General features: G+C 44.4%; 1 protein-coding gene across 1 annotated transcript in view; it reads right to left on the bottom strand.

Annotated features, from left to right (window-relative positions):
- Positions 1-4048: 4048 nt before the first annotated feature.
- The window catches only part of LOC124126459 (coiled-coil domain-containing protein 63-like), a 28076-nt gene continuing 6013 nt past the window's right edge, over positions 4049-26111 (bottom strand). Inside the window, exons 2-12 of the mRNA XM_048393200.1 lie at positions 24161-24314; positions 21923-22099; positions 19962-20092; positions 17637-17818; positions 16996-17177; positions 14957-15144; positions 13975-14189; positions 11335-11503; positions 7456-7619; positions 5779-5873; positions 4049-4804 (exon numbers count right to left, since the gene is read on the bottom strand). Of these exons, the coding sequence (XP_048249157.1) occupies positions 4609-4804; positions 5779-5873; positions 7456-7619; positions 11335-11503; positions 13975-14189; positions 14957-15144; positions 16996-17177; positions 17637-17818; positions 19962-20092; positions 21923-22080 (1680 nt within the window). The 5' untranslated portion in view covers positions 22081-22099; positions 24161-24314 and the 3' untranslated portion in view covers positions 4049-4608. The remainder of the gene's footprint in view (positions 4805-5778; positions 5874-7455; positions 7620-11334; positions 11504-13974; positions 14190-14956; positions 15145-16995; positions 17178-17636; positions 17819-19961; positions 20093-21922; positions 22100-24160; positions 24315-26111) is intronic.

The following is a 26111-nucleotide window of genomic DNA, read 5'->3' on the forward strand; positions in this document are numbered from 1 at the left end:
AGTGGAAATGTAACCTTGTTTATTGTGTGTATGATGTCTTGAGTGGATCGTAACCTAGCTGATCGTGTGTATGATGTCTTGAATGGATCGTAACCTAGCTGATCGTATGTATGATGTCTTGAGTGGATCGTAACCTAGCTGATCGTGTGTATGATGTCTTGAATGGATCGTAACCTAGCTGATCGTGTGTATGATGTCTTGAATGGATCGTAACCTGGCTGATCGTGTGTATGATGTCTTAAGTGGAAATGTAACCTGGCTGATCGTGTGTATGATGCCTTGAGTGGATCGTAACCTGGCTGATCATGTGTATGATGTCTTGAGTGGATCGTAATCTTGCTGATCGTGTGTATGATGCCTTGAGTGGATCGTAACCTGGCTGATCGTGTGTATGATGTCTTGAGTGGATCGTAACCTGGCTGATCTCGTGTATGATGTCTTGAGTGGATCGTAACCTTGCTGATCGTGTGTATGATGTCTTGAGTGGATCGTAACCTGGCTGATCGTGTGTATGATGCCTTGAGTGGATCGTAACCAGGCTGATCGTGTGTATGATGTCTTGAGTGGAAATGTAACCAGGCTGAGCGTGTGTATGATGCCTTGAGTGGATCGTAACCTGGCTGATCGTATGTATGATGTCTTGAGTGGAAATGTAACCTGGCTGATCGTATGTATGATGTCTTGAGTGGAAATGTAACCTGGCTGATCGTGTGTATGATGCCTTGAGTGGATCGTAACCAGGCTGATCGTGTGTATGATGTCTTGAGTGGAAATGTAACCAGGCTGAGCGTGTGTATGATGCCTTGAGTGGATCGTAACCTGGCTGATCGTGTGTATGATGTCTTGAGTGGATCGTAACCTGGCTGATCGTGTGTATGATGTCTTGAGTGGATCGTAACCTGGCTGAGCATGTGTATGATGCCTTGAGTGGATCGTAACCTGGCTGATCGTGTGTATGATGTCTTGAGTGGATCGTAACCTGGCTGATCGTGTGTATGATGTCTTGAGAGGATCGTAACCTGGCTGATCGTGTGTATGATGTCTTGAGTGGATCGTAACCTAGCTGATCGTAACCTGGCTGATCGTGTGTATGATGTCTTGAGTGGATCATAACCTGGCTGATCGTGTGTATGATGCCTTGAGTGGATCGTAACCTGGCTGATCGTGTGTATGATGGCTTGAGTGGATCGTAACCTGGCTGATCGTGTGTATGATGGCTTGAGTGGATCGTAACCTGGCTGATCGTGTGTATGAAGCCATGACTAGATGGTATCCTGGTTTTGTGTGTGATGCCTTGTGGTGATCGTAACTTTATTGATTGCGTGTATAATGTCAGAATATTTTAATGGATGGTACTTGGCATTAAGGGGATAAAAGAGGAGTGGTCGGCTCAGAGTCAGTGTCTGAGTGGTCTATCCACATTAAACTACAACATGGTATCACAATGGGCTTGCATATAAAACTGGCATAAGTCCAGTCAAGTACAAGCAGCCACACCTACGTCGCTTGATGAGCAAAATAATCTTGAATTTGAAGTAAAAACCCTTTTTACCTTGCCTATTTTCCACATCTTGACGTTGCTCTAGTCCCTCAATAGGCTCCACCCCACCAATTTCAACTATGTCTTGTCCCTCAACAGTCTCCACCCCACCCATTTCCAACTATGTCTTGTCCCTCAATAGGCTCCACCCCACCCATTTCAACTATGTCTTGTCCCTCAATAGCCTCCACCCAACCCATTTCAACTATCTCTTGTCCCTCAACAGTCTCCACCTTACCCAATTCCTATTGTCTTGTCCCCAAAAGGCTCCAACTCGCCAAATCCAACTATGTCTTGTCCCTCAACAGGCTCCACCCAACCCATTTCAACTATGTCTTGTCCCTCAATAGGCTCCACCCCACCCATTTCAACTATGTCTTGTCCCTCAATAGGCTCAACCTCATCCATTTCAACTATGTCTTGTCCCTCAATTGGCTCAACCTCATCCATTTCAACTATGTCTTGTCCCTCAACAGGCTCCACCCCACCCATTTCAACTATCTCTTGTCCCTCAACAGTCTCCACCTTACCCAATTCCTATTGTCTTGTCCCCCAAAAGGCTCCAACTCGCCAAATCCAACTATGTCTTGTCCCTCAACAGGCTCCACCCCACCCATTTCAACTATGTCTTGTCCCTCAATAGGATCCACCCCACCCATTTCAACTATGTCTTGTCCCTCAATAGGCTCAACCTCATCCATTTCAACTATGTCTTGTCCCTCAATTGGCTCAACCTCATCCATTTCAACTATGTCTTGTCCCTCAACAGGCTCCACCCCACCCATTTCAACTATCTCTTGTCCCTCAACAGTCTCCACCTTACCCAATTCCTATTGTCTTGTCCCCCAAAAGGCTCCAACTCACCAAATTCAACTATGTCTTGTCCCTCAACAGGCTCCACCCCACCCATTTCAACTATGTCTTGTCCCTCAATAGGCTCCACCCCACCCATTTCAACTATGTCTTGTCCCTCAATAGGATCCACCCCACCCATTTCAACTATGTCTTGTCCCTCAATAGGCTCCACCCCATCCATTTCAACTATGTCTTGTCCCTCAATTGGCTCAACCTCATCCATTTCAACTATGTCTTGTCCCTCAACAGGCTCCACCCCACCCATTTCAACTATCTCTTGTCCCTCAACAGTCTCCACCTTACCCAATTCCTATTGTCTTGTCCCCCAAAAGGCTCCAACTCACCAAATCCAAATATGTCTTGTCCCTCAACAGGCTCCACCCCACCCATTTCAACTATGTCTTGTCCCTCAATAGGCTCCACCCCACCCATTTCAACTATGTCTTGTCCCTCAATAGGCTCCACCCCACCCATTTCAACTATGTCTTGTCCCTCAATAGGCTCCACCCCACCCATTTCAACTATGTCTTGTCCCTCAATAGGCTCAACCTCATCCATTTCAACTATGTCTTGTCCCTCAATAGGCTCCACCCCACCCATTTCAACTATGTCTTGTCCCTCAATAGGCTCCACCCCACCCATTTCAACTATGTCTTGTCCCTCAACAGGCTCCACCCCACCCATTTCAACTATGTCTTGTCCCTCAATAGGCTCAACCTCATCCATTTCAACTATGTCTTGTCCCTCAATAGACTCCACCTCACCCATTTCAACTATGTCTTGTCCCTCAATAGGCTCCACCCAACCCATTTCAACTATGTCTTGTCCCTCAATAGGCTCCACCCCACCCATTTCAACTATGTCTTGTCCCTCAATAGGCTCCACCTCACCCATTTCAACTATGTCTTGTCCCTCAATAGGCTCCACCCAACCCATTTCAACTATGTCTTGTCCCTCAATAGGCTCCACCCCACCCATTTCAACTATGTCTTGTCCCTCAATAGGCTCCACCCCACCCATGTCCTATTGTCTTGTCCCTCAATAGGCTCCACCCAACCCATTTCAACTATGTCTTGTCCCTCAATAGGCTCCACCCAACCCATTTCAACTGTCTTGTCCCTCAATAGGCTCCACCCCACCCATTTCAACTATGTCTTGTCCCTCAATAGGCTCCACCCCACCCATTTCAACTATGTCTTGTCCCTCAACAGGCTCCACCCCACCCATTTCAACTATGTCTTGTCCCTCAATAGGCTCAACCTCATCCATTTCAACTATGTCTTGTCCCTCAATAGGCTCCACCTCACCCATTTCAACTATGTCTTGTCCCTCAATAGGCTCCACCTCACCCATTTCAACTATGTCTTGTCCCTCAATAGGCTCCACCAAACCCATTTCCAACCATGTCTTGTCCCTCAATAGAATCCAACTCACCAAATCCAACTCTGTCTTGTCACTCAATAGGCTCCACCTAACCGATTTCCAACTATATCTTGTCCCTCAATAGCCTCCACCTCACCTTTGATTCCCCCAATAGGCTCATGCAGTGATTGACAGAGGTCCCTTGGGCCAGCTGAGTTAGGAGGCAAATTTACCATTTGTTGCTCAGTGAGGAACAGCTTCAGTGTAACAAAAAAAGCAATGTGGACAAAATGTAAGTGGCATATTTATTTGTATTGAATTTTACACATTACATTTCGTCCGCATCAGCAGGAGGTGAATATGAAGAGTTAGGCCACATTCAGATGCAGCACTCCAAGCTCGTGATACATTCCAGTACTGTCCTAGCATCCAGCTATTGTCACCACCACCTCCATCTGTCTTGCAGTACAAATAGTAATGCTGACTCGGCGAGTCAATGTCCTGTCCATGCTGCTAACAGGGTCTATCATCACGCAGCCATGCTGCTCTCCCAGAAGAGGTCCATATCACAGACATAAAGCATGACACAACTCATCTTCCCGAGGCAAGTGAGTCCAGCTTCCACCCTTGCCAAACTAGGCTAGGTTTTAAACAAGATGTTCAGATGATTTGATCATCGATCATAGGAGAGGCATATTAGGGACATAACTCGTAATAGCCACAGGTGGCGCTTCGATCAAGCCAAGGAATTCCCGGCTAGTTCAGCAAAGGTGGAAACTGGACTTTTAAAGTCAGTTAACTCTCTTGCCCTGGGAAGATGGACACAACTATGTACAACACTGGTCTTGTGGCTACTTCTTGCCGTCCTTCTTCTGTTGTTTTTGGGCCTTCTCCCGAGCGTTGGACAGGTCGTACTTGAAGCCTTCCTTCTTGGCCGCCGACTCCCGTTTCCTCACCGACTTCATCACCCGATCTTGCAGCTCCACACGGGTCAAAGGTCGCATCTCATCGTCATCAGCCTCGCTTCCTTCACTCTCGTATTCATCACTACAGGGAGAAAGGAAACCATAATGATCATCATTATCTTTGTAGAGTTGAGGCAAGGTTTTTATTGCCATTTTTAAAAAAAAATCCTAATACTTAAATACAATGTGATCCAATATAGCACACAGTTACTTCCCTTTACATGCAAACTGCTCCATGTGTTATGGTCATGGCAGCAATAGTTTGTATGCTTGTTTGTGTAGGGAGGCCCTTTCCCAGGCTGATGGTACACAACTGTTTATTTGGTTACATACTAGTTTGAACAAGCAAAAAAAACCACTGACTGCCTGATAACCAATTTTTTTATGCCTACAGGACTAGTGCATTTCTAATGCTGACTACACAAATCCCCTTCATGTAGTATGGCATGGAGTCATCCCACAGACAACATCCTTACCTTGTCAGCTTGCTCACAGGGTTAACCTATTTGGTCATGTGGACAAGGCGTCCGACCTGTGATCAGAAGGTCCGTGGTTTGAATCCCATCACGGGGAATTTTATGGCTGCTGGTGAGGTGAGGTGAAATGTGGTTTAACGTCGCGTCCAAGATTATTGCACTTATATATCGACGTGCATGCAGGTGTGTGTGTGTGTGTGTGTGTGTGTGTGTGTGTGTGTGGCTGCTTGTACTAGTTCGGACTGATGCCGATTTATAGTGCTAGCTCACTGAGATACCATGCCGCAGTTTAACATGAATACCCCACTCAGACACAGTATACTGACTCTGAGCCGACCAGTCCTTGTTTTAGCCCCTTAATGCAGAGCGCCAGACAGGGTAACAACAAGTACCAACTTTAAACATCTTTTGGTATGACGCGGTTCGGGGATCGAACCCTGGACCTTCTGCTCTCCTGGCGGACGCTCTACCACAAGACCACTGAGGCGGTCTTTTTGGCTGCTACATTTATGAGAAATAGCAGAAAACACCTTTATGTGAACAAACAAAACATGAGTATTGTGTTAAATTGTCTACTGACCCGACGGTAGGGGGCATGACAGGAAGTTGTTGCTGCGGCGCTGTTGGTCCCTCGCCCAGCAAGCCGTGACTCTTGGCTTCATATCTATCCTGGTCCTGAAATCATTGCATCATTGCATTATATACATGCATAACAGAAATATTTTCACTTCAATAATGGACCCGTGAAGATCCAGGGTAGAATAAGTCTTCAGCAACCCATGCTTGCCATAAAAGGCGACTATGCTTGTCGTAAAAGGTGACTAACGGCATCGGGTGGTCAGGCTCGCTCACTTGGTTGATGCATGTCATTGTATCCCAATTGTGTGGATCGATGCTCATGATGTCAATCATTGGATTGTCTGGTCCAGTCTCAATTATTTACAGACCACCGTCATTTAGCTTGAATATTGCTGAGTGCGGTGTTACACAACAAACAAACTTCAATGATGTCAAATTGTGTCTGACATCAGAGAATGTCTTGGTTTTATTAATTAAACTGAAGATCTATCAAACAGCTCATTTGTTAAATTAAAAAATGATTCAATCAACAGCACATCATCCATTTGGATGAGGGGAACCTCATACTAAGACACTGGGGAAAAACAACATCTGTGTTTTTAGCCTGAAGTGATAAACACACAATGCCATTAGAAATTGGTAAAACGTAACAAATGTTACATTTGGGATAACACTTTCGAAACCACCTGCCAGAGTGCAGCACCTAATTGCTAGCACAAAAAGTAAGCGATTTAACCAACACAACCACCAAGACTTCCACATATGCATTTCATTTCTTGAAAAACTACATATGTAAACAATGGTGATGCTCTGGCCATTCCCTGAGGATGGCATCTTAATTTCTTAACTCCCCAAATAAAGGTTATGTATTTCTCCCCTCGAGTCTGACATAGTCGTAGTGTCAAGACAAGGTCACCACTGACAGACGACCCTCTCCTTGCAGTACGACCCTCACCTTGCACAACGACCCTCACCTTGCAGTATGATCCTCACCTTGCACTACGACCCTCACCTTGCACTACGACCCTCACCTTGGAGTACGACCCTCACCTTGCAGTACGACCCACACCATGTGGTACCACCTTCACCTTACAGTACGACCCCCACCTTGCACTACGACCCTCACCTTGGAGTGCGACCCTCACCTTGGAGTACGACCCTCACCTTGCAGTACGTCCCACACTTTGGAGTATGACCCTCACCATGCAGTACCACCTTCACCGTACAGTACGACCCTCACCTTGGAGTACGACCCTCACCTTGCACTAAGACCCTCACCTTGCAGTACAATCCTCACCTTGCAGTACGACCCACACTTTGGAGTACGATGCTCACCATGCAGTACCACCTTCACCTTACAGTACGACCCTCACCTTGAAGTACGATCCTCACCTTGCACTAAGACCCTCACTTTGCACTAAGACCCTCACCTTGCAGTACGACCCTCACCTTGCAGTACGACCCTCACCATGCAGTACCACCTTCACCTTACAGTACGACCCTCACCTTGGAGTACGACCCTCACCTTGGAGTACAACCCTCACCTTGAGAGTAAGACCCTCACCTTGGAGTTTGACCCTAACCTTACAGTATGATCCTCACCTTGGAGTACGACCCTAACCTCGCAGTACGACCCTCACCTTGCAGTATGACCCTCACCTTGGAGTTTGACCCTCACCTTGGAGTTGACATACGCCTGCACTGCCAGCAGCTCATTCGTCCTCTGTTCAATGATGCCCAGGTACTGTATCATGTTGCTCTCTGTCACCCCTGTCGCCGCCCCTAGCATGTCATCAATAGCAGACCTCTCACAGTTGATCTTGTTGAACAGCGAGTCAATACCTGCAAGTAGAAAGGTGAGTGTAGGATGTGCTGTGGTGTGTCCATTACCTGCACGGAGAACTAAGGCAGATGGGGACACACAGGGAGCCTGCTCTCGTCGATGAGACATCACACAGTCTGTCGCAAGTTTCATTTTTAATTCCATTTTCAAACAAAAACATCCTTAAATATTCCGCAACTCGAACACACGACCCTGGCAGTGAAGTGCTACAATACTTATATGTGCTACGCTCCAATATAGAGTGCAGTTCCTTCCCTTTAAATGCACACTGCTTTACTGCGCATCTCATGTTGTGGTCATGGCAGCAATAGTAGTTTGTGTGCTTGTTTTTCCTATTTGCAAGTTTGGTCAATTAAAACATGAAATTTATGATAAAACATCACAAGACATGATGATTTATAAATTTGATGGTATTTGTGTACTGTACGCTGGTCAATCTTTCCTACACAGATATTAAGATCACATGTGTTTGTGTCTTGTAAAAAACCCTGGAAACAACAATTAGCACATTTTCTCCCCAATCTAAGGGTGGTTTACTTTTAAAATACTTAATGTCATGGCCAATATCCAAACTGAAAAGAAATGTCAATACAGTGACAGACATACAAAGTCTTCGGCTTTCCTTACAACTAACGTTCATTTCAAGGTGAGTTAACGGTGAGTTGATACGATTTGCTGATCAGTTCATACATGATTTCGTCGAAATTAATGTAAACAAAATTGAATGAAATCTTGGAAGAAAGTAATATAATATTATGAATGGATGACAAGCGTAGTCCAGATTCTCAATGAACACTGTTAATGTTATACCCAGAAAGTGTAAGAACAGGGCTAACTTGTGTACTTCAGTACGGATTTATTGACATGCTTCTTCCAGTGTTGTGTGCTCACGAGGAATTTGCAGCACACTGAGATATACAGCTTGAATATTGCTGACCCCGTGGTGAGTATATACAGGACACTGAGATATACAGCTTGAATATTGCTGACCCCATGGTGAGTATATACAGGACACTGAGATATACAGCTTGAATATTGTTGACCCCATGGTGAGTATTTGCAGCACACTGAGATATACAGCTTGAATATTGCTGACCCCATGGTGAGTATTTGCAGCACACTGAGATATACAGCTTGAATATTGCTGACCCCGTGGTGAGTATATACAGGACACTGAGATATACAGCTTGAATATTGCTGACCCCATGGTGAGTATTTGCAGCACACTGAGATATACAGCTTGAATATTGCTGACCCCGTGGTGAGTATATACAGTACACTGAGATATACAGCTTGAATATTGCTGACCCCATGGTGAGTATTTGCAGCACACTGAGATATACAGCTTGAATATTGCTGACCCCGTGGTGAGTATATACAGGACACTGAGATATACAGCTTGAATATTGCTGACCCCATGGTGAGTATATACAGGACACTGAGATATACAGCTTGTATATTGCTGACCCCATGGTGAGTATATACAGGACACTGAGATATACAGCTTGAATATTGCTGACCCCATGGTGAGTATTTGCAGCACACTGAGATATACAGCTTGAATATTGCTGACCCCATGGTGAGTATATATACAGGATACTGAGATATACAGCTTGAATATTGCTGACCCCATGGTGAGTATTTGCAGCACACTGAGATATACAGCTTGAATATTGCTGACCCCGTGGTGAGTATATACAGGACACTGAGATATACAGCTTGAATATTGCTGACCCCATGGTGAGTATTTGCAGCACACTGAGATATACAGCTTGAATATTGCTGACCCCTGTGGTGAGTATATACAGGACACTGAGATATACAGCTTAAATATTGCTGACCCCGTGGTGAGTATATACAGGACACTGAGATATACAGCTTAAATATTGCTGACCCCGTGGTGAGTATATACAGGACACTGAGATATACAGCTTGAATATTGCTGACCCCATGGTGAGTATATACAGGACACTGAGATATACAGCTTGAATATTGCTGACCCCGTGGTGAGTATATACAGGACACTGAGATATACAGCTTGAATATTGCTGACCCCATGGTGAGTATTTGCAGCACACTGAGATATACAGCTTGAATATTGCTGACCCCGTGGTGAGTATATACAGGACACTGAGATATACAGCTTGAATATTGCTGACCCCATGGTGAGTATTTGCAGCACACTGAGATATACAGCTTGAATATTGCTGACCCCGTGGTGAGTATATACAGGACACTGAGATATACAGCTTGAATATTGCTGACCCCATGGTGAGTATATACAGGACACTGAGATATACAGCTTGTATATTGCTGACCCCATGGTGAGTATATACAGGACACTGAGATATACAGCTTGAATATTGCTGACCCCATGGTGAGTATTTGCAGCACACTGAGATATACAGCTTGAATATTGCTGACCCCATGGTGAGTATATATACAGGATACTGAGATATACAGCTTGAATATTGCTGACCCCATGGTGAGTATTTGCAGCACACTGAGATATACAGCTTGAATATTGCTGACCCCGTGGTGAGTATATACAGGACACTGAGATATACAGCTTGAATATTGCTGACCCCATGGTGAGTATTTGCAGCACACTGAGATATACAGCTTGAATATTGCTGACCCCTGTGGTGAGTATATACAGGACACTGAGATATACAGCTTAAATATTGCTGACCCCGTGGTGAGTATATACAGGACACTGAGATATACAGCTTGAATATTGCTGACCCCATGGTGAGTATATACAGGACACTGAGATATACAGCTTGTATATTGCTGACCCCATGGTGAGTATATACAGGACACTGAGATATACAGCTTGAATATTGCTGACCCCGTGGTGAGTATATACAGGGCACTGAGATATACAGCTTGAATATTGCTGACCCCATGGTGAGTATTTGCAGCACACTGAGATATACAGCTTGAATATTGCTGACCCCGTGGTGAGTATATACAGGACACTGAGATATACAGCTTGTATATTGCTGACCCCATGGTGAGTATATACAGGACACTGAGATATACAGCTTGAATATTGCTGACCCCATGGTGAGTATTTGCAGCACACTGAGATATACAGCTTGAATATTGCTGACCCCGTGGTGAGTATATACAGGACACTGAGATATACAGCTTGAATATTGCTGACCCCATGGTGAGTATTTGCAGCACACTGAGATATACAGCTTGAATATTGCTGACCCCTGTGGTGAGTATATACAGGACACTGAGATATACAGCTTGAATATTGCTGACCCCATGGTGAGTATTTGCAGCACACTGAGATATACAGCTTGAATATTGCTGACCCCGTGGTGAGTATATACAGGACACTGAGATATACAGCTTGAATATTGCTGACCCCATGGTGAGTATTTGCAGCACACTGAGATATACAGCTTGAATATTGCTGACCCCGTGGTGAGTATATACAGGACACTGAGATATACAGCTTGAATATTGCTGACCCCATGGTGAGTATTTGCAGCACACTGAGATATACAGCTTGAATATTGCTGACCCCGTGGTGAGTATATACAGGACACTGAGATATACAGCTTGAATATTGCTGATTGCGGTATGAAACAAAACGACAAATCTACACTTCCCAGCCTCGTCACATATTCTGAGTTGGAATATTTGTAACTGCGGCATAAAAGAAGACATTATCCCAAGTCTATCTCCTCGTCTCACCTGCTTTCAGCTGATCCAGGATCTTGGACACCTCCTTATACTTCTGCTCGTTGTCATCGGCGTCCTGAGACGCTTCGTTCTGCTTGTCTTCCAGGTTCTTCAGGATGAGCTTCCTCTGAGTCTCAAGGTCAATACCCTCGGCCTTGAACTTCTCAATTTCATCCCTGATCTGGAGACAGGAAAAACAGGAACATACAACGCAATGCTTTGACACCTGATGCAAGAATGTAACTGAAATATCCAATAATTGAAGTTATGCAATATTGATAAGTTGTTGATTTGTCCCACTGCAAACTACCAGGCAATTCATCATTTCATTAGACCCTGAGAGGACAAAGCAGAAGCACTCGCCCACACACAACCACTTACCCCTCCACTAGACTCACCCGCACACTACCGCTTACCCCCCCACTAACCTTGAACGCACACTACCATCTACCCCTCCTCAAGCCTCACCCACACACAACCGCTTACCCCTCCACAAGCCTCACCCACACACCACCGCTTACCCCTCCACAAGCCTCACCCACACACCACCGCTTACCCCTCCACTAACCTTGAACACACACTACCATCTACCCCTCCACTAGACTCGCCCACACACTACCGCCTACCCCTCCACTAGACTCACCTGCACACTAACGCCTACCCCTCCACTAGACTCGCCCGCACACTACCGCCTACCCCTCCACTAAACTCGCCCGCACACTACCGCCTACCCCTCCACTAACCTTGCCCGCACACTACCACCTACCCCTCAACTAGATTCACCCGCACACTACCGCCTACCCCTCCACTAGACTCACCTGCACACTACCGCCTACCCCTCCACTAGACTAGCCCACACGCGACCGCTTACACCTCCACTAGACTCGCCCGCACACTACCGCCTACCCCTCCACTAGACTCGCCCGCACACTACCGCCTACCCCTCCACTAGACTCACCTGCACACTACCGCCTACCCCTCCACTAGACTCGCCCGCACACTACCGCCTACCCCTCCACTAGACTCACCCGCACACTACCGCCTACCCCTCCACTAGACTCGCCCGCACACTACCGCCTACCCCTCCACTAGACTCGCCCGCACACTACCGCCTACCCCTCCACTAGACTAGCCCGCACACTACTGCCTACCCCTCCACTAGACTAGCCCACACACTACGGCCTACCCCTCCACTAGACTAGCCCACATGCGACTGCTCACCCCTGCACTAGACTCGCCCGCACACTACCGCCTACCCCTCCACTAGACTAGCCCACACACTACTGCCTACCCCTCCACTAGACTAGCCCACACACTACCGCCTACCCCTCCACTAGAGTAGCCCACACGCGACCGCTTACCCCTCCACTAGACTCACCCTCACACGACCGCTTACCCCTCCACTAGACTCGCCCGCACACTACCGCTTACCCCTCCACTAGAGTAGCCCACACACGACCGCTTACCCCTCCACTAGACTCACCCTCACACGACCGCTTACCCCTCCACTAGACTCGCCCGCACACTACCGCTTACCCCCTCCAGTATCCTCGCTATATGTCATTGTTCAGGGTTCTACAATGTGAATGTCATCGTTCTGGTCTTTACAATGTGAATGTCATCGTTCAGATCCCTGCAATGTGAATGTCACCATTCAAGGCCCTGCAATGTGAATGTCACCATTCAGGTCCCTGCAATGTGAATGTCATCATTCAAGGCCCTGCAATGTGAATGTCATCATTCAAGGCCCTGCAATGTGAATGTCACCATTCAGGTCCCTGCAATGTGAATGTCATCATTCAAGGCCCTGCAATGTGAATGTCATCATTCAGGTCTTTACAACGTGAATGTCATTGTTCAGGTCCCTGCAATGTGAATGTCATCGTTCACGTCCCTGCAATGTGAATGTCATCGTTCAGGTCCCTGCAATGAGAATGCCACCGTTCAGGTCCCTGCAATGTGAATGTCATCGTTCAGGTCCCTGCAATGTGAATGCCATCGTTCAGGTCCCTGCAATGTCAATGCCATCATTCAGGTCCCTGCAATGTGAATGTCATCGTTCAGGTCCCTGCAATGTAAATGTCATCGTTCAGGTCCCTGCAATGTGAATGTCATCGTTCAGGTCCCTTCAATGTGAATGTCATCGTTCAGGTCCCTTCAATGTGAATGTCATCATTCAGGTCTTTACAATGTGAATGTCATCATTCAGGTCCCTGCAATGTGAATGTCATCGTTCAGGTCCCTTCAATGTGAATGTCATCATTCAGGTCTTTACAATGTGAATGTCATCGTTCAGGTCCCTGCAATGTGAATGTCATCATTCAGGTCTTTACAATGTGAATGTCATTGTTCAGGTCCCTGCAATGTAAATGTCATTGTTCAGGTCCCTTCAATGTGAATGTCATCGTTCAGGTCCCTGCAATGTGAATGTCATCATTCAGGTCTTTACAATGTGAATGTCATCATTCAGGTCCCTGCAATGTGAATGTCATCGTTCAGGTCCCTTCAATGTGAATGTCATCATTCAGGTCCCTGCAATGTGAATGTCATCATTCAGGTCTTTACAATGTGAATGTCATCATTCAGGTCCCTGCAATGTGAATGTCATCGTTCAGGTCCCTGCAATGTGAATGTCATCATATAGGTACTTACAATCTGAATATCATCATTCAGTTTCTCAATCTCATTGTTCTGCTCATTGACATAGTTGAAGAGAGCAAAGTTTCTGTCTTCAATTTCGATGAATCTGTTGACGAGAAGGTCAAGATCGTCCTCCTGGGTCATCTCCTTGATGAGTTCAAAGGCTTGCTCGTACGTCTCCACCGAGTCCTCTTGGCTCTCCTTCTTTCGTTCAGCCTCAAGCGCCTCTGTGAACACAACACTGTCATTGGATGTGGGTATCAACTGTGGGTATCAACTGTGGGTATCAGCTGTGGGGTATCAACTGTGGGTATCAGTTGTAGTAGCAGCTGTGTGTATCAACTGTGGGTATCAGCTATGGGGTATCAGTTGTGGGTATCAGCTATGGGGTATCAGTTGTGGGTATCAGCTATGGGGTATCAGTTGTGGGTATCAGCTGTGGGGTATCAGTTGTGGGTATCAGCTATGGGGTATCAGTTGTGGGTATCATCTATGGGGTATCAGCTGTGGGGTATCAGCTGTGGGGTACCAGTTGTGGGTATCAGCTGTGGGGTATCAACTGTGGGTATCTGCTATGGGGTATCAGTTGTGGGTATCAGCTGTGGGGTATCATCTATGGGGTATCAGCTGTGGGGTATCAACTGTGGGTATCAGCTATGGGGTATCAGTTGTGGGTATCAGCTGTGGGGTATCAACTGTGGGTATCAGCTATGGGGTATCAACTGTGGGTATCAGCTGTAGTAGCAGCTGTGGGTATCAGCTGTAAAGTATCCCTGGCAGCAACAGGAAGAATATTTTTTTTGTAAAACCTGGGACCAAATTACATTCAAGAATATTTTCTGTGACAATAATTTGCCAAATAAACTCCCTTTCAATAAAACAAAATGGTTCAGCCCTAGCTAAGGTTTAGTGGAGATCTGAAGGCTAGACTGAGTGCCGGGACCATCATTTTAGCCATATTAACCCTCTTTTGTTGCAGGAACATAGATACCACCTTTCTTCTGTCGCCAGGCAACAAGTTGCGGATCCTCCTGTCTCTCCTGGCCCTTGATGCCCATGAATTCCTTCAGTTTGCGGTCGTGGTCGATGATGCGGACCAGCTCCTTCATCTCGGCGTTGTGCTGCTGCATGTCCTTGTCCGCCTTGTCCTTCAGCACCAGCATCTTGGCCTGGGCGTCATCCCTGGCAACAACATAACAACATCAGCACCAGCATCTTGGCCTGGGCGTCATCCCTGGCAACGACATAACAACATCAGCACCAGCATCTTGGCCTGGGCGTCATCCCTGGCAACGATATAACAACATCAGCACCAGCATCTTGGCCTGGGCGTCATCCCTGGTAACGACATAACAACATCAGCACCAGCATCTTGGCCTGGGCGTCATCCCTGGCAACGACTTAACAACATCAGCACCAGCATCTTGGCCTGGGCGTCATCCCTAGTAAAAACATAACATCAGCACCAGCATCTTGGCCTGGGCGTCATCCCTGGCAACGACATAACAACATCAGCACCAGCATCTTGGCCTGGGTGTCGTCCCTGGCAACGACATAACAACATCAACACCAGCATCTTGGCCTGGGCTGCGTCCCTAGTAATAACATATTACCTTGCACAACAACTCTGATGCAACGTTAAATTTAAACTCCCTCACCCTTGCACCACAGGCCCCTGTGGAGGACTGGATGTCCTCCACTATTGACCAAGATCTCACCTGGCATCGTAGGCCCCTGTGGAGGACTAGATGTCCTCCACTATTGACCAAGATCTAACCTGGCATCGTAGGCCCCTGTGGAGGACTAGATGTCCTCCACTATTGACCAAGATCTCACCTGGCATCGTAGGCTCCTGTGGAGGACTAGATGTCCTCCACTATTGACCCAGATCTCACCTGGCATCGTAGGCTTCTGTGGAGGACTGGATGTCCTCCACTATTGACCAAGATCTCACCTGGCATCGTAGGCCCCTGTGGAGGACTAGATGTCCTCCACTATTGACCAAGATCTAACCTGGCATCGTAGGCTCCTGTGGAGGACTAGATGTCCTCCACTATTGACCCAGATCTCACCTGGCATCGTAGGCTTCTGTGGAGGACTGGATGTCCTCCACTATTGACCAAGATCTAATCTGGCATCGTAGGCTCCAGTCCTCCACTATTGACTGTGGAGGACTTAATGTCCTTCATTATTGACCCAGATCTCACCTTGCATTGTCGGCTTCTCGAGAGGACTAGATGTCCTCCACTATTGACCCAGATCTCACCTGGCATCGTAGGCTTCTGTGGAGGACTTAATGTCCTTCATTATTGACCCAGATCTCACCTGGCATCGTAGGCTTCTGTGGAGGACTTAATGTCCTTCATTATTGACCCCGATCTCACCTGGCATCGTAGGCTTCTGTGGAGGACTTAATGTCCTTCATTATTGACCCCGATCTCACCTGGCATTGTCGGCTTCTCGAGAGGACTAGATGTCCTCCACTATTGACCCAGATCTCACCTGGCATCGTAGGCTTCTGTGGAGGACTTAATGTCCTTCATTATTGACCCCGATCTCACCTGGCATCGTTGGCTTCTGTGGAGGACTTAATGTCCTTCATTATTGACCCCGATCTCACCTGGCATTGTCGGCTTCTGGAGAGGATTAGATGTCCTCCTCTATTGACCCAGATCTCACCTGGCATCGTAGGCTTCTGTGGAGGACTTAATGTCCTTCATTATTGACCCAGATCTCACCTGGCATCGTAGGCTTCTGTGGAGGACTTAATGTCCTTCATTATTGACCCCGATCTCACCTGGCATCGTTGGCTTCTGTGGAGGACTTAATGTCCTTCATTATTGACCCCGATCTCACCTGGCATCGTAGGCTTCTGTGGAGGACTTAATGTCCTTCATTATTGACCCAGATCTCACCTGGCATCGTAGGCTTCTGTGGAGGACTTAATGTCCTTCATTATTGACCCAGATCTCACCTGGCATCGTAGGCTTCTGTGGAGGACTTAATGTCCTTCATTATTGACCCCGATCTCACCTTGCATCGTAGGCTTCTGTGGAGGACTGGATGTCCTCGCCCATGTCCCGCCGGAGTTGGCGCAACTCTTTCTCCAGTTTTTTGTAGAGATTCTCAAATCTCTTGTGTTCTGTCCTCAGTCCCTGGATCTCATCCCGCAATTTGGCGTTGTCAGACAGAGAATCGTTGAACCGCTTCTTGGACTGAAGAGAAGATGCAAAAATAACAGCCAAATCATCTGAAATCAACATTCATCTCTTGTGACCTGTGTCAGACTGTTCAAACACAGCTATCACAGGGATTGACATAGTCACGTTTCACCTCTCTGTTGGCATACATCAATCCTCCTGAGGGAAGGAATTTGCAAGCAACTGATCATAAAAGTCCAGTTTCAACCATTGCCGAACTAGGCTGGAAATTACAGAGTTCTGTTTCTGATGGACTAACGAGTCCAATCAAAATCATGTAATGAAATTGACATTTGGTTGCCATGTCAACTACCCTGCAGAGCAAGTGTATTGTCAACTTGGCATCGACAGATGTTTTCGAAATCACTTCATGTCTTTTATGAAGGTCCTCGAGTGACATGATGTACTTGGCGATGAAGGACCCATTTTATTACAACAAATGTCAAGTCTCACAAAATCCATGTGAAGTCCCACCTGGTCAAGTCTGTTCTCCAGGACGCGTACAGTCTTCTGCGTCTGTGTTGTATGCTGGGAACTCATGTGAACACCGCCCATGTTTTTATGCTGATTGCGAATCTTCTTTTCCCATTCACGGATTTTAGCATCAAGTTCAACATGATTCTGCTTTTCTTCTTTGATTTCGAGATCACAGTCATCTGCCAGGATATACACAATTTTAAGATCATACCTAAAACATGACATAAAATAAATGAGCAGTAAGTTTAAAACACCATCAGTAGCTCTTATACACCATCAGAAAGTCATATACACCATCATTAAGTTTTATACACCACCAGAAAGTCATATACACCATCAGAAAGTCATATACACCATCAGTAAGTTTTATACACCATCAGAAAGTCATATACATCATCAGAAAGTCATATACACCACCAGTGAGTCTTATACACCATCAGTAAGTCATATACACCATCAGTAAGTTTTATACACCATCAGAAAGTCATATACATCATCAGAAAGTCATATACACCACCAGTGAGTCTTATACACCATCAGTAAGTCATATACACCATCATTAAGTTTTATACACCATCAGAAAGTCATATACACTATCAGAAAGTCGTAAACACCACCAGTGAGTCTTATACACCATCAGTAAGTCATATACACCATCAGTAAGTCATATACACCACCAGTAAGTCTTATACACCATCAGTAAGTCATATACACCATCATTAAGTTTTATACACCATCAGAAAGTCATATACACCATCAGAAAGTCGTAAACACCACCAGTGAGTCTTATACACCATCAGTAAGTCATATACACCATCAGTAAGTCATATACACCACCAGTAAGTCTTATACACCATCAGTAAGTCATATACACTATCATTAAGTTTTATACACCATCAGAAAGTCATATACACCATCAGAAAGTCGTAAACACCACCAGTGAGTCTTATACACCATCAGTAAGTCATATACACCATCATTAAGTTTTATACACCATCAGTAAGTCATATACACCATCAGTAAGTCATATACACCATCAGTAAGTCATATACACCATCAGAAAGTCGTATACACCACCAGTAAGTCTTATACACCATCAGTAAGTCATATACACCATCAGAAAGTTGTATACACGATCAGTAAGTCATATACACCATCAGAAAGTCATATACACCATCAGTAATTCTTATACACCATCAGAAGTCGTATACACCATCAGAAAGTCGTAGACACCATCAGCAAGTATAAGACATCATCAGTAAGTATAACACACCATCAGTAAGTATAACACACCAGTATTACACACCGTCAGTAAGTATACCACACCATCAGTAAGTATAACACATTATCAGCAAGTATGACACACCATCAGTTAGTATAACACCATCAGTAAGTATAACACACCATCAGTAAGTATAACACACCATCAGTAAGTATAACACACCATCAGTAAGTATGACACACCATCAGTAAGTATAACACACCATCAGTAAGTATGACACACCATCAGTAAGTATGACACACCATCAATAAGTATAACACACCATCAGTAAGTATAACACATCATCAGTAAGTATAACACACCATCAGTAAGTATAACACACCATCAGTAAGTATGACACACCATCAGTAAGTATAACACACCATCAGTAAGTATAACACACCATCAGTTAGTATAACACACCATCAGTAAGTATGACACACCATCAGTAAGTATGACACACCATCAGTAAGTATAACACACCATCAGTAAGTATAACACACCATCAGTAAGTATGACACACCATCAGTAAGTATAACACACCATCAGTAAGTATAACACACCATCAGTTAGTATAACACACCATCAGTAAGTATAACACACCATCAGTTAGTATAACACACCATCAGTAAGTATAACACACCATCAGTAAGTATGACACACCATCAGTAAGTATAACACACCATCAGTAAGTATAACACACCATCAGTTAGTATAACACACCATCAGTAAGTATAACACACCATCAGTTAGTATAACACACCATCAGTAAGTATAACACACCATCAGTTAGAATATATAACACACCATCAGTAAGTATAACACACCATCAGTTAGTATATATAACACACCATCAGTAAGTATAACACACCATCAGTTAGTATATATAACACACCATCAGTAAGTATAACACACCATCAGTAAGTATAACACACCATCAGTAAGTATAACACACCATCAGTAAGTATAACACACCAGTTAGCATGTTTGCCCCACGCTGTACAAGCTTGACCCTTGCCACACTAGTCTGTCTGCGTGGTACAACAGTCCTCTGTACATACCTTTTGCCTCCACCAAGGTGACCAGTGTGTCGGTGTGCTCCTCATCACGGATCTGGTTGCTTCGACTTTCAGCCAGACGAAGTTCTTTCAGCAGTTCCTGCTTTTCTTTTTCCAGCTGATTCATTTCTGATCTGGAAGAACATTTGACAGTTTACATCCTAGCACTGGACAATCTACACTGTAATGATAATGTGTTAAATATGGAAGAATGTCATTAATTGCTTCATTATTTACATACAATATCATCCGAGTCCAATTTTTTCCAAAAAGAATGAAAAAATGAAAGCATTTTGCAACTATCATAAAAACAATGAGAGATTTAGTCAATTGTCTGTGTAAGATGACGTTCATAAGCAAAGCTCTCCCATTGTCTTCTGTCTGCAGAGAATGTCACAGCAGTCTTCTACTGGAGTCTACTTGATAAAATAGGGTTTGATTTTCAGTAGAGTTTAGATTATTATTATGTGGGGTTACTTGACCAAAAAGAACTTTACTGGACTCGAGCTTTGGACTAGAGTGAGTGAGTGAGTTGGGTTTAAAGGCCCTTTTAACAGTATTCCAGTTATATCATGGCGTGTCAGCTTAATGTGGGAGGAAAGCCCGAAGTGATGCAGGTCTCGGACGTTTACCACTTCGGTGAAACCCACGAGCACGGGTATGGTGCTGACAAACCTAGAAACATAATTGGGGCGAACCGAGATTCGAGTGAGTGAGTGTGTTTGGTTTTACTCCGCTTTTAGCAATATTCCAGCAATATCACGGCGGGGGACACCAGAAATGGGCTTCACACATTGTACCCATGTCAGGAATCGAACCCGGGTCTTCGGCGTGACGAGTGAACGCTTTAACCACAAGGCTACCCGACCGCCCAACCGGGATTCAAACCCACAATCATAGGTTTCTGGCGTGCCCAAGGGACGCAACTCTGCACAGCGAATCGCGGCCACCCGTGACCCCGCTTTGGACTAGAGGCTAAAGTCACAGACTGTAACAGTACAAACATACCCAGTACATATTCTGTATATTAAGACCATGTACACAACAAAGGCTGACTGTACGTTCAGACCATGTACACACATAATGCTGAGTGTACGTTCAGACCATGTACACACATAAGTCCAACTGTACGTTCAGACCATGTACACACATAATGCTGACTGTACGTTCAGACCATGTACACACATAAGGCTGACTGTACGTTCAGACCATGTACACACATAAGTCCAACTGTACGTTCAGACCATGTACACAACAAAGGCTGACTGTACGTTCAGACCATGTACACACATAAGGCTGACTGTACGTTCAGACCACGAACACACATAAGGCTGACTGTACATTCAGACCATGTACACACATAAGGCTGACTGTATGTTCAGACCATGTACACACATAAGGCTGACTGTACATTCAGAGCATGTACACACATAATGCCAACTGTACATTCAGACCATGTACACACATAAGGCTGACTGTAGGTTCAGACCATGTACACACATAAGGCCAACTGTACGTTCAGACCATTGTACACCAAGTGTGTATGCCGGTAAACATGAAGTTTTTGGATACATGGCGGACTGCAGGAGGACTCATGCCCTGCTACATACTCCCCCAATCAACAAGAGGCACGCAGAAGATGCATAGTGGAGTATCAAGACTCAAATTTAATATGAACATGCTCAGCCCCACGTTTGGCGCCAGTGTCATGCCATATTAATTACATATTGCTGATTGTGTGAACATCATGTGTACGCTTGTAGTTACTTCTGAATAGGTCTTCAGCAACCCACAGCAACTAACAGTATCAGGTGGTCAGGCTCGCTGACTTGGTTGATGCATGTCAACGTATCCCAATTGCGTGGAACCATCGCTCATGATGTCAATCACTGGATTGTCTGTCAAGACTTGATTATTTACAGACCTCCACGTGCGGCGTTAATCAACAAACAAACAAAAGTTACTTCTGTTTCCGGATCATGTTGGTGGACTCCTCTGTGTAGGCGGCGCGGTCACCCTCCATGATGCGGTACTGTCGCTGCAGCTTGAGCAGCTCCCCTTCCTGTAGACCCTCCATGTCGGGGTCACTCACATCGGACCGGGCTGATCGTGGGCGTGGCATTCTGGCACTTTACTTGTCCCTGAAGCATCAGGAAAATAACAAGAACTAGAAATTGTGGTATTTACTGGAAAATGTATTCCTAATTTACACATAATATACTAGCGGTTAAAACAAAAGTGTCTGATTTACTTAATACTTTCTCATAAACTTCATGCGCGTAACAAGTTTTGTATAACAAAATACCAGCCATATTATAGCACTTATCATTGTTATTGTGACAGTCAGTGTACATTTACTGTATTAACAACACAGGAGCTTTACTGCTAATCAGAACATGGAATTTTCTTGAGTTGTGTAAACAGTATGCAGTGTACCGAACACCTTACGCCATTTTGGTAAGGATGTGCACAGGCTCATTCCTTAGTAACGGTTTCTATGTTTTTCAGACGCCAATTTTGTCACCTCACTAAAACAACAGGGGTTTGGGGGGGCTTGCCCCTATCCCCCCCACTCAACAATTGAATTATATTTCATGAAATCTTTAATTACCATAATAGATACAAATACATTATAAGTAGCATCAAATACACATGTCGGATTAGTGTCCAGTATAATGCATGTGTAGTACCCATTTGCAATTGCAGCGGGTTGGGTCGGTTGATAGGATGTACTGGGTAGTAGCCTGCAACCTCGGGGTATCGCGGTACTTGTCATGTACGCTAAACGGAACAAAATGCACTCACTAACCTTTATGTTTATTCGTGTTCTCTGTATCAGATATCATTCATGTTATCAAACAATGCATATTTTACTGATAAAAGTTCATTATTTACATTAGTAGCTCCCAGTAAAAGCCGGCCTCGCGCTGTGTTTGACAAGGGAGAGAACTCCATCCTATCGCGGTACAGAGAAAAGTTTTGTATGGAGGTCTGAATTGGACAAAAAGAGGACATAATTCTACCAACCACTTGGTATGATCATGCAGGACATCAGTGATTTGTCCAGACAAGTGCAAAGACAGCCCAAGTAAAATTCCAAATGTGTTATCAGCAATAGGTATTCAATGCATATTAACCAAAAAGTAAGAGAAAAATATTTTTATAAGTCAACATCAAAATATCAGATATGATATTTAAAGATTGTTTAAAAAAAATTGGATGACAATAATTTGTCACAAAATGGAAAAATGTTAAAAGTCAACAATAAATATATAAAAAGCACTCCTAGTATGCCCAAAGTATGTATTTATCTTTTGGTTACTAGTGAAGAACGTATTTCTAAGTTTGGCATTATGGCCCTTATGATCTCCAAATAGATTCTGGGCACAGAGCGGGAAAAATTGTGCGGACTACGTAACTTCTGTTACCTCATTAGTCGCCATGAATATGCAGATGATCTAGTTCAGGTCAATAGAGAAAGTTTACTTGGGGAACTGCGGGTTATATCGTTGGCCATTGATAGATGGGGGTAAGGCAATATTACAACAGATGCCAGAAATATGTATCAACGGATTAATAACTCCTTACTTACAGCAGACGGAACATTCCGAGGAAATTGAAATTGTTTACAAAGTGAGCACTTCCTGGTTACTGATTTGCATTAATAGACTGCCGCTAAGAGGCGTGTCCCGCGTGAACTATCGGAAATCACAAATGCCGCGATACGATGAATGCCGCGGTACCATGGGGTGCGAGTATACATTTGGACTTGTCAAACCCTAATCAACATTTTTCCCTATGATGGTTATCGTACATAGATCGGTAAATCTATTGATTGGATTGTTTGTTTGAACATAGATCAGTAGTTCTATTTATTCGATTGTTTGTTTGGATCCCAAAGTATGGGCCAACAGATAATAGATGATTTCACATCCACACTGATGATTGTCGACCACAGCTGTGGACAAGTCTGTAAATCTTCCACAATGAAACGTTTCTACATATTACACGGTAGATATGACATGATAACAAAATAAAAAATGATCATTATGACATTTTTTCAAGCCTACACCGAGCAAAGCTGAGGCCAGGAACTCCAACAACAATGGACACAGAAAACATTCAGTGTTTGGCTTTATAATCGATAAATGATGAAGCAATATGAAACAGTCATGAAAATACTAATAAGAAATGCAACTTACTCTTGAGTAAATCCCGTCCGTAGCTGAAGTTCAGGTATGACTGACACCACTGTTTGCGAGCACTTGCTATGATGGCGGAATCCGTTGACGATGGTTGCTAGGGGAAACGGGTAATTCCAAGCTCCTTACAGCGATATCCCGTTCGCGGAGCTACCTATGTTACAAGAGTGTCACGAAAGTGTCACGCGGTGTAAGGAGCTTGAGGTACATCCCCTAAGGGGAAGTAACTGTGTTAAAGCAAAACTCTCTACAGCGAAATAAAGCTCCCGCACTTACCGGCTTATGGTACGATATGAGTCATTTTGAAAAGATGTCACTTTTGAGTTTCCAAAATTACAAAATCCAATTGTTGATATGATATCTTCTTTTTTGTTTAAATGAGTAACATATATCTGAAGCTGTCAATAACTTCAAATGGAATTCTTAATGATAAGGAATAACCATGCAGTTGCCATAGCAACTGAATAATTTCCCAAAACAATGTTTGTGTGAATCATTTTGGTTTGAAATTCATTCAAATGCAAAAAGCATATCTAAAACATATTTCTTTCTTCCTGATTTTGTATTTTAAACTTGAAGTGAGGATGAAGGGCATTTATGAAGTCTCTTATGACCAATATGTATTCAGTGTCAATTCTATAAAATACTGTTACCCCTTCAACATAAATATTACGATTTTTAAAAATTTGCTTATGCACACTCGATGACCCCTGACGTCACAGGGCATTGTTTCGCCGGTGTGACTGGCAACCGAATACTACAAATTACGTCATAGGGTATTGTCACGTGTTTGAAAAGTTTGTGGTACTGTATTCTAACGGTAGGCCCTAAATAATTTTTTAATTTGAAGTTTACACCATATGCGGCTTTTCCATTGGACGAGAGGTTGGTCACATGTCCGCGAAATTGACGTTCATAAGTGTATGAACGACAAAATTTTGACGTTCATACGTTTTTCAGGAGATCGTGTTCTTAAAATGACGTAAACACTGACGGACTACTTCCACATTCCTGGGGAAACCCCTGGGAATTCCCTAGCACTAAAACACGCCGAAGCATTCTTTCTGATCATTTAGACCCTTTATTCTTGGACTCAGCGTTTCAGTATACATTGAGAAATGTCAGAGAGCGTGACTGCATGATTGTTCACGAATGTCCTCGCTGCGGCCTATCCTAATGAACAAACGAAGATATGCACATCTTAACTAGCGTAGTATCGACTCAATCCGTGCCTAGGCTGACAGTGACTGTCTCCAGCAATCTATGAATTTACCTTAGTGTCCGTTTGACGCATCTTTATTCACCTTTCAATGGTCGGCCAGTTGATCAATGATGCCTGACACATGTAATCGCCCCAGGTTCTCTCCCGTCACGTTTATCGTGTTGGCCATTTTGACGTCTTGTACTTGATGTAAATGTATTACGACGCGCTGTCATTGTGACTGACTTACTGAGGTAGTTCTTTACAGACCTTTCTCATCTAATAAGGATATGATTTGATCACGTGTGCTGCGTTTCTGAGGATGTTTCTGAAGAGCAAGTTGTGCAACCATACGCCCATGTCACCTCTCTTTTTGAGGAACTATTTTACTCCGCGATATAGCTGGTTGTTGTATGTCTGTCAGTGTGAAGTCACACGTACTAAATAAAATTGTGTTTAGATCTTGGCCTACATCCTTTGAGTTAAGAAATTGTGATAAAACAAATTATAAGAATTGGCTTTCACTTTGTGTGAAGGTCAATTCTTAATTGTAGTCCTAGGTGACGCACAACAGTAGTATTTGTGGCGTCCTAATGCCTATGATGTAACAGTGACAATAGAGGAAGGGGACAGTGGAGAGCCAACGTTAGGCTTTTGACGTCATAAAGCATATGACGTCAAAGCTAGTGATAATAGTGGGAGGTATGAATATATTATGGTGTGGGTGCACAAATACACATTGAGCTACAT

Source organism: Haliotis rufescens, unplaced genomic scaffold (assembly GCF_023055435.1).
Source record: "Haliotis rufescens isolate VD_foot unplaced genomic scaffold, xgHalRufe1.0.p SCAF_117, whole genome shotgun sequence".
NCBI lineage: Eukaryota > Metazoa > Mollusca > Gastropoda > Lepetellida > Haliotidae > Haliotis > Haliotis rufescens.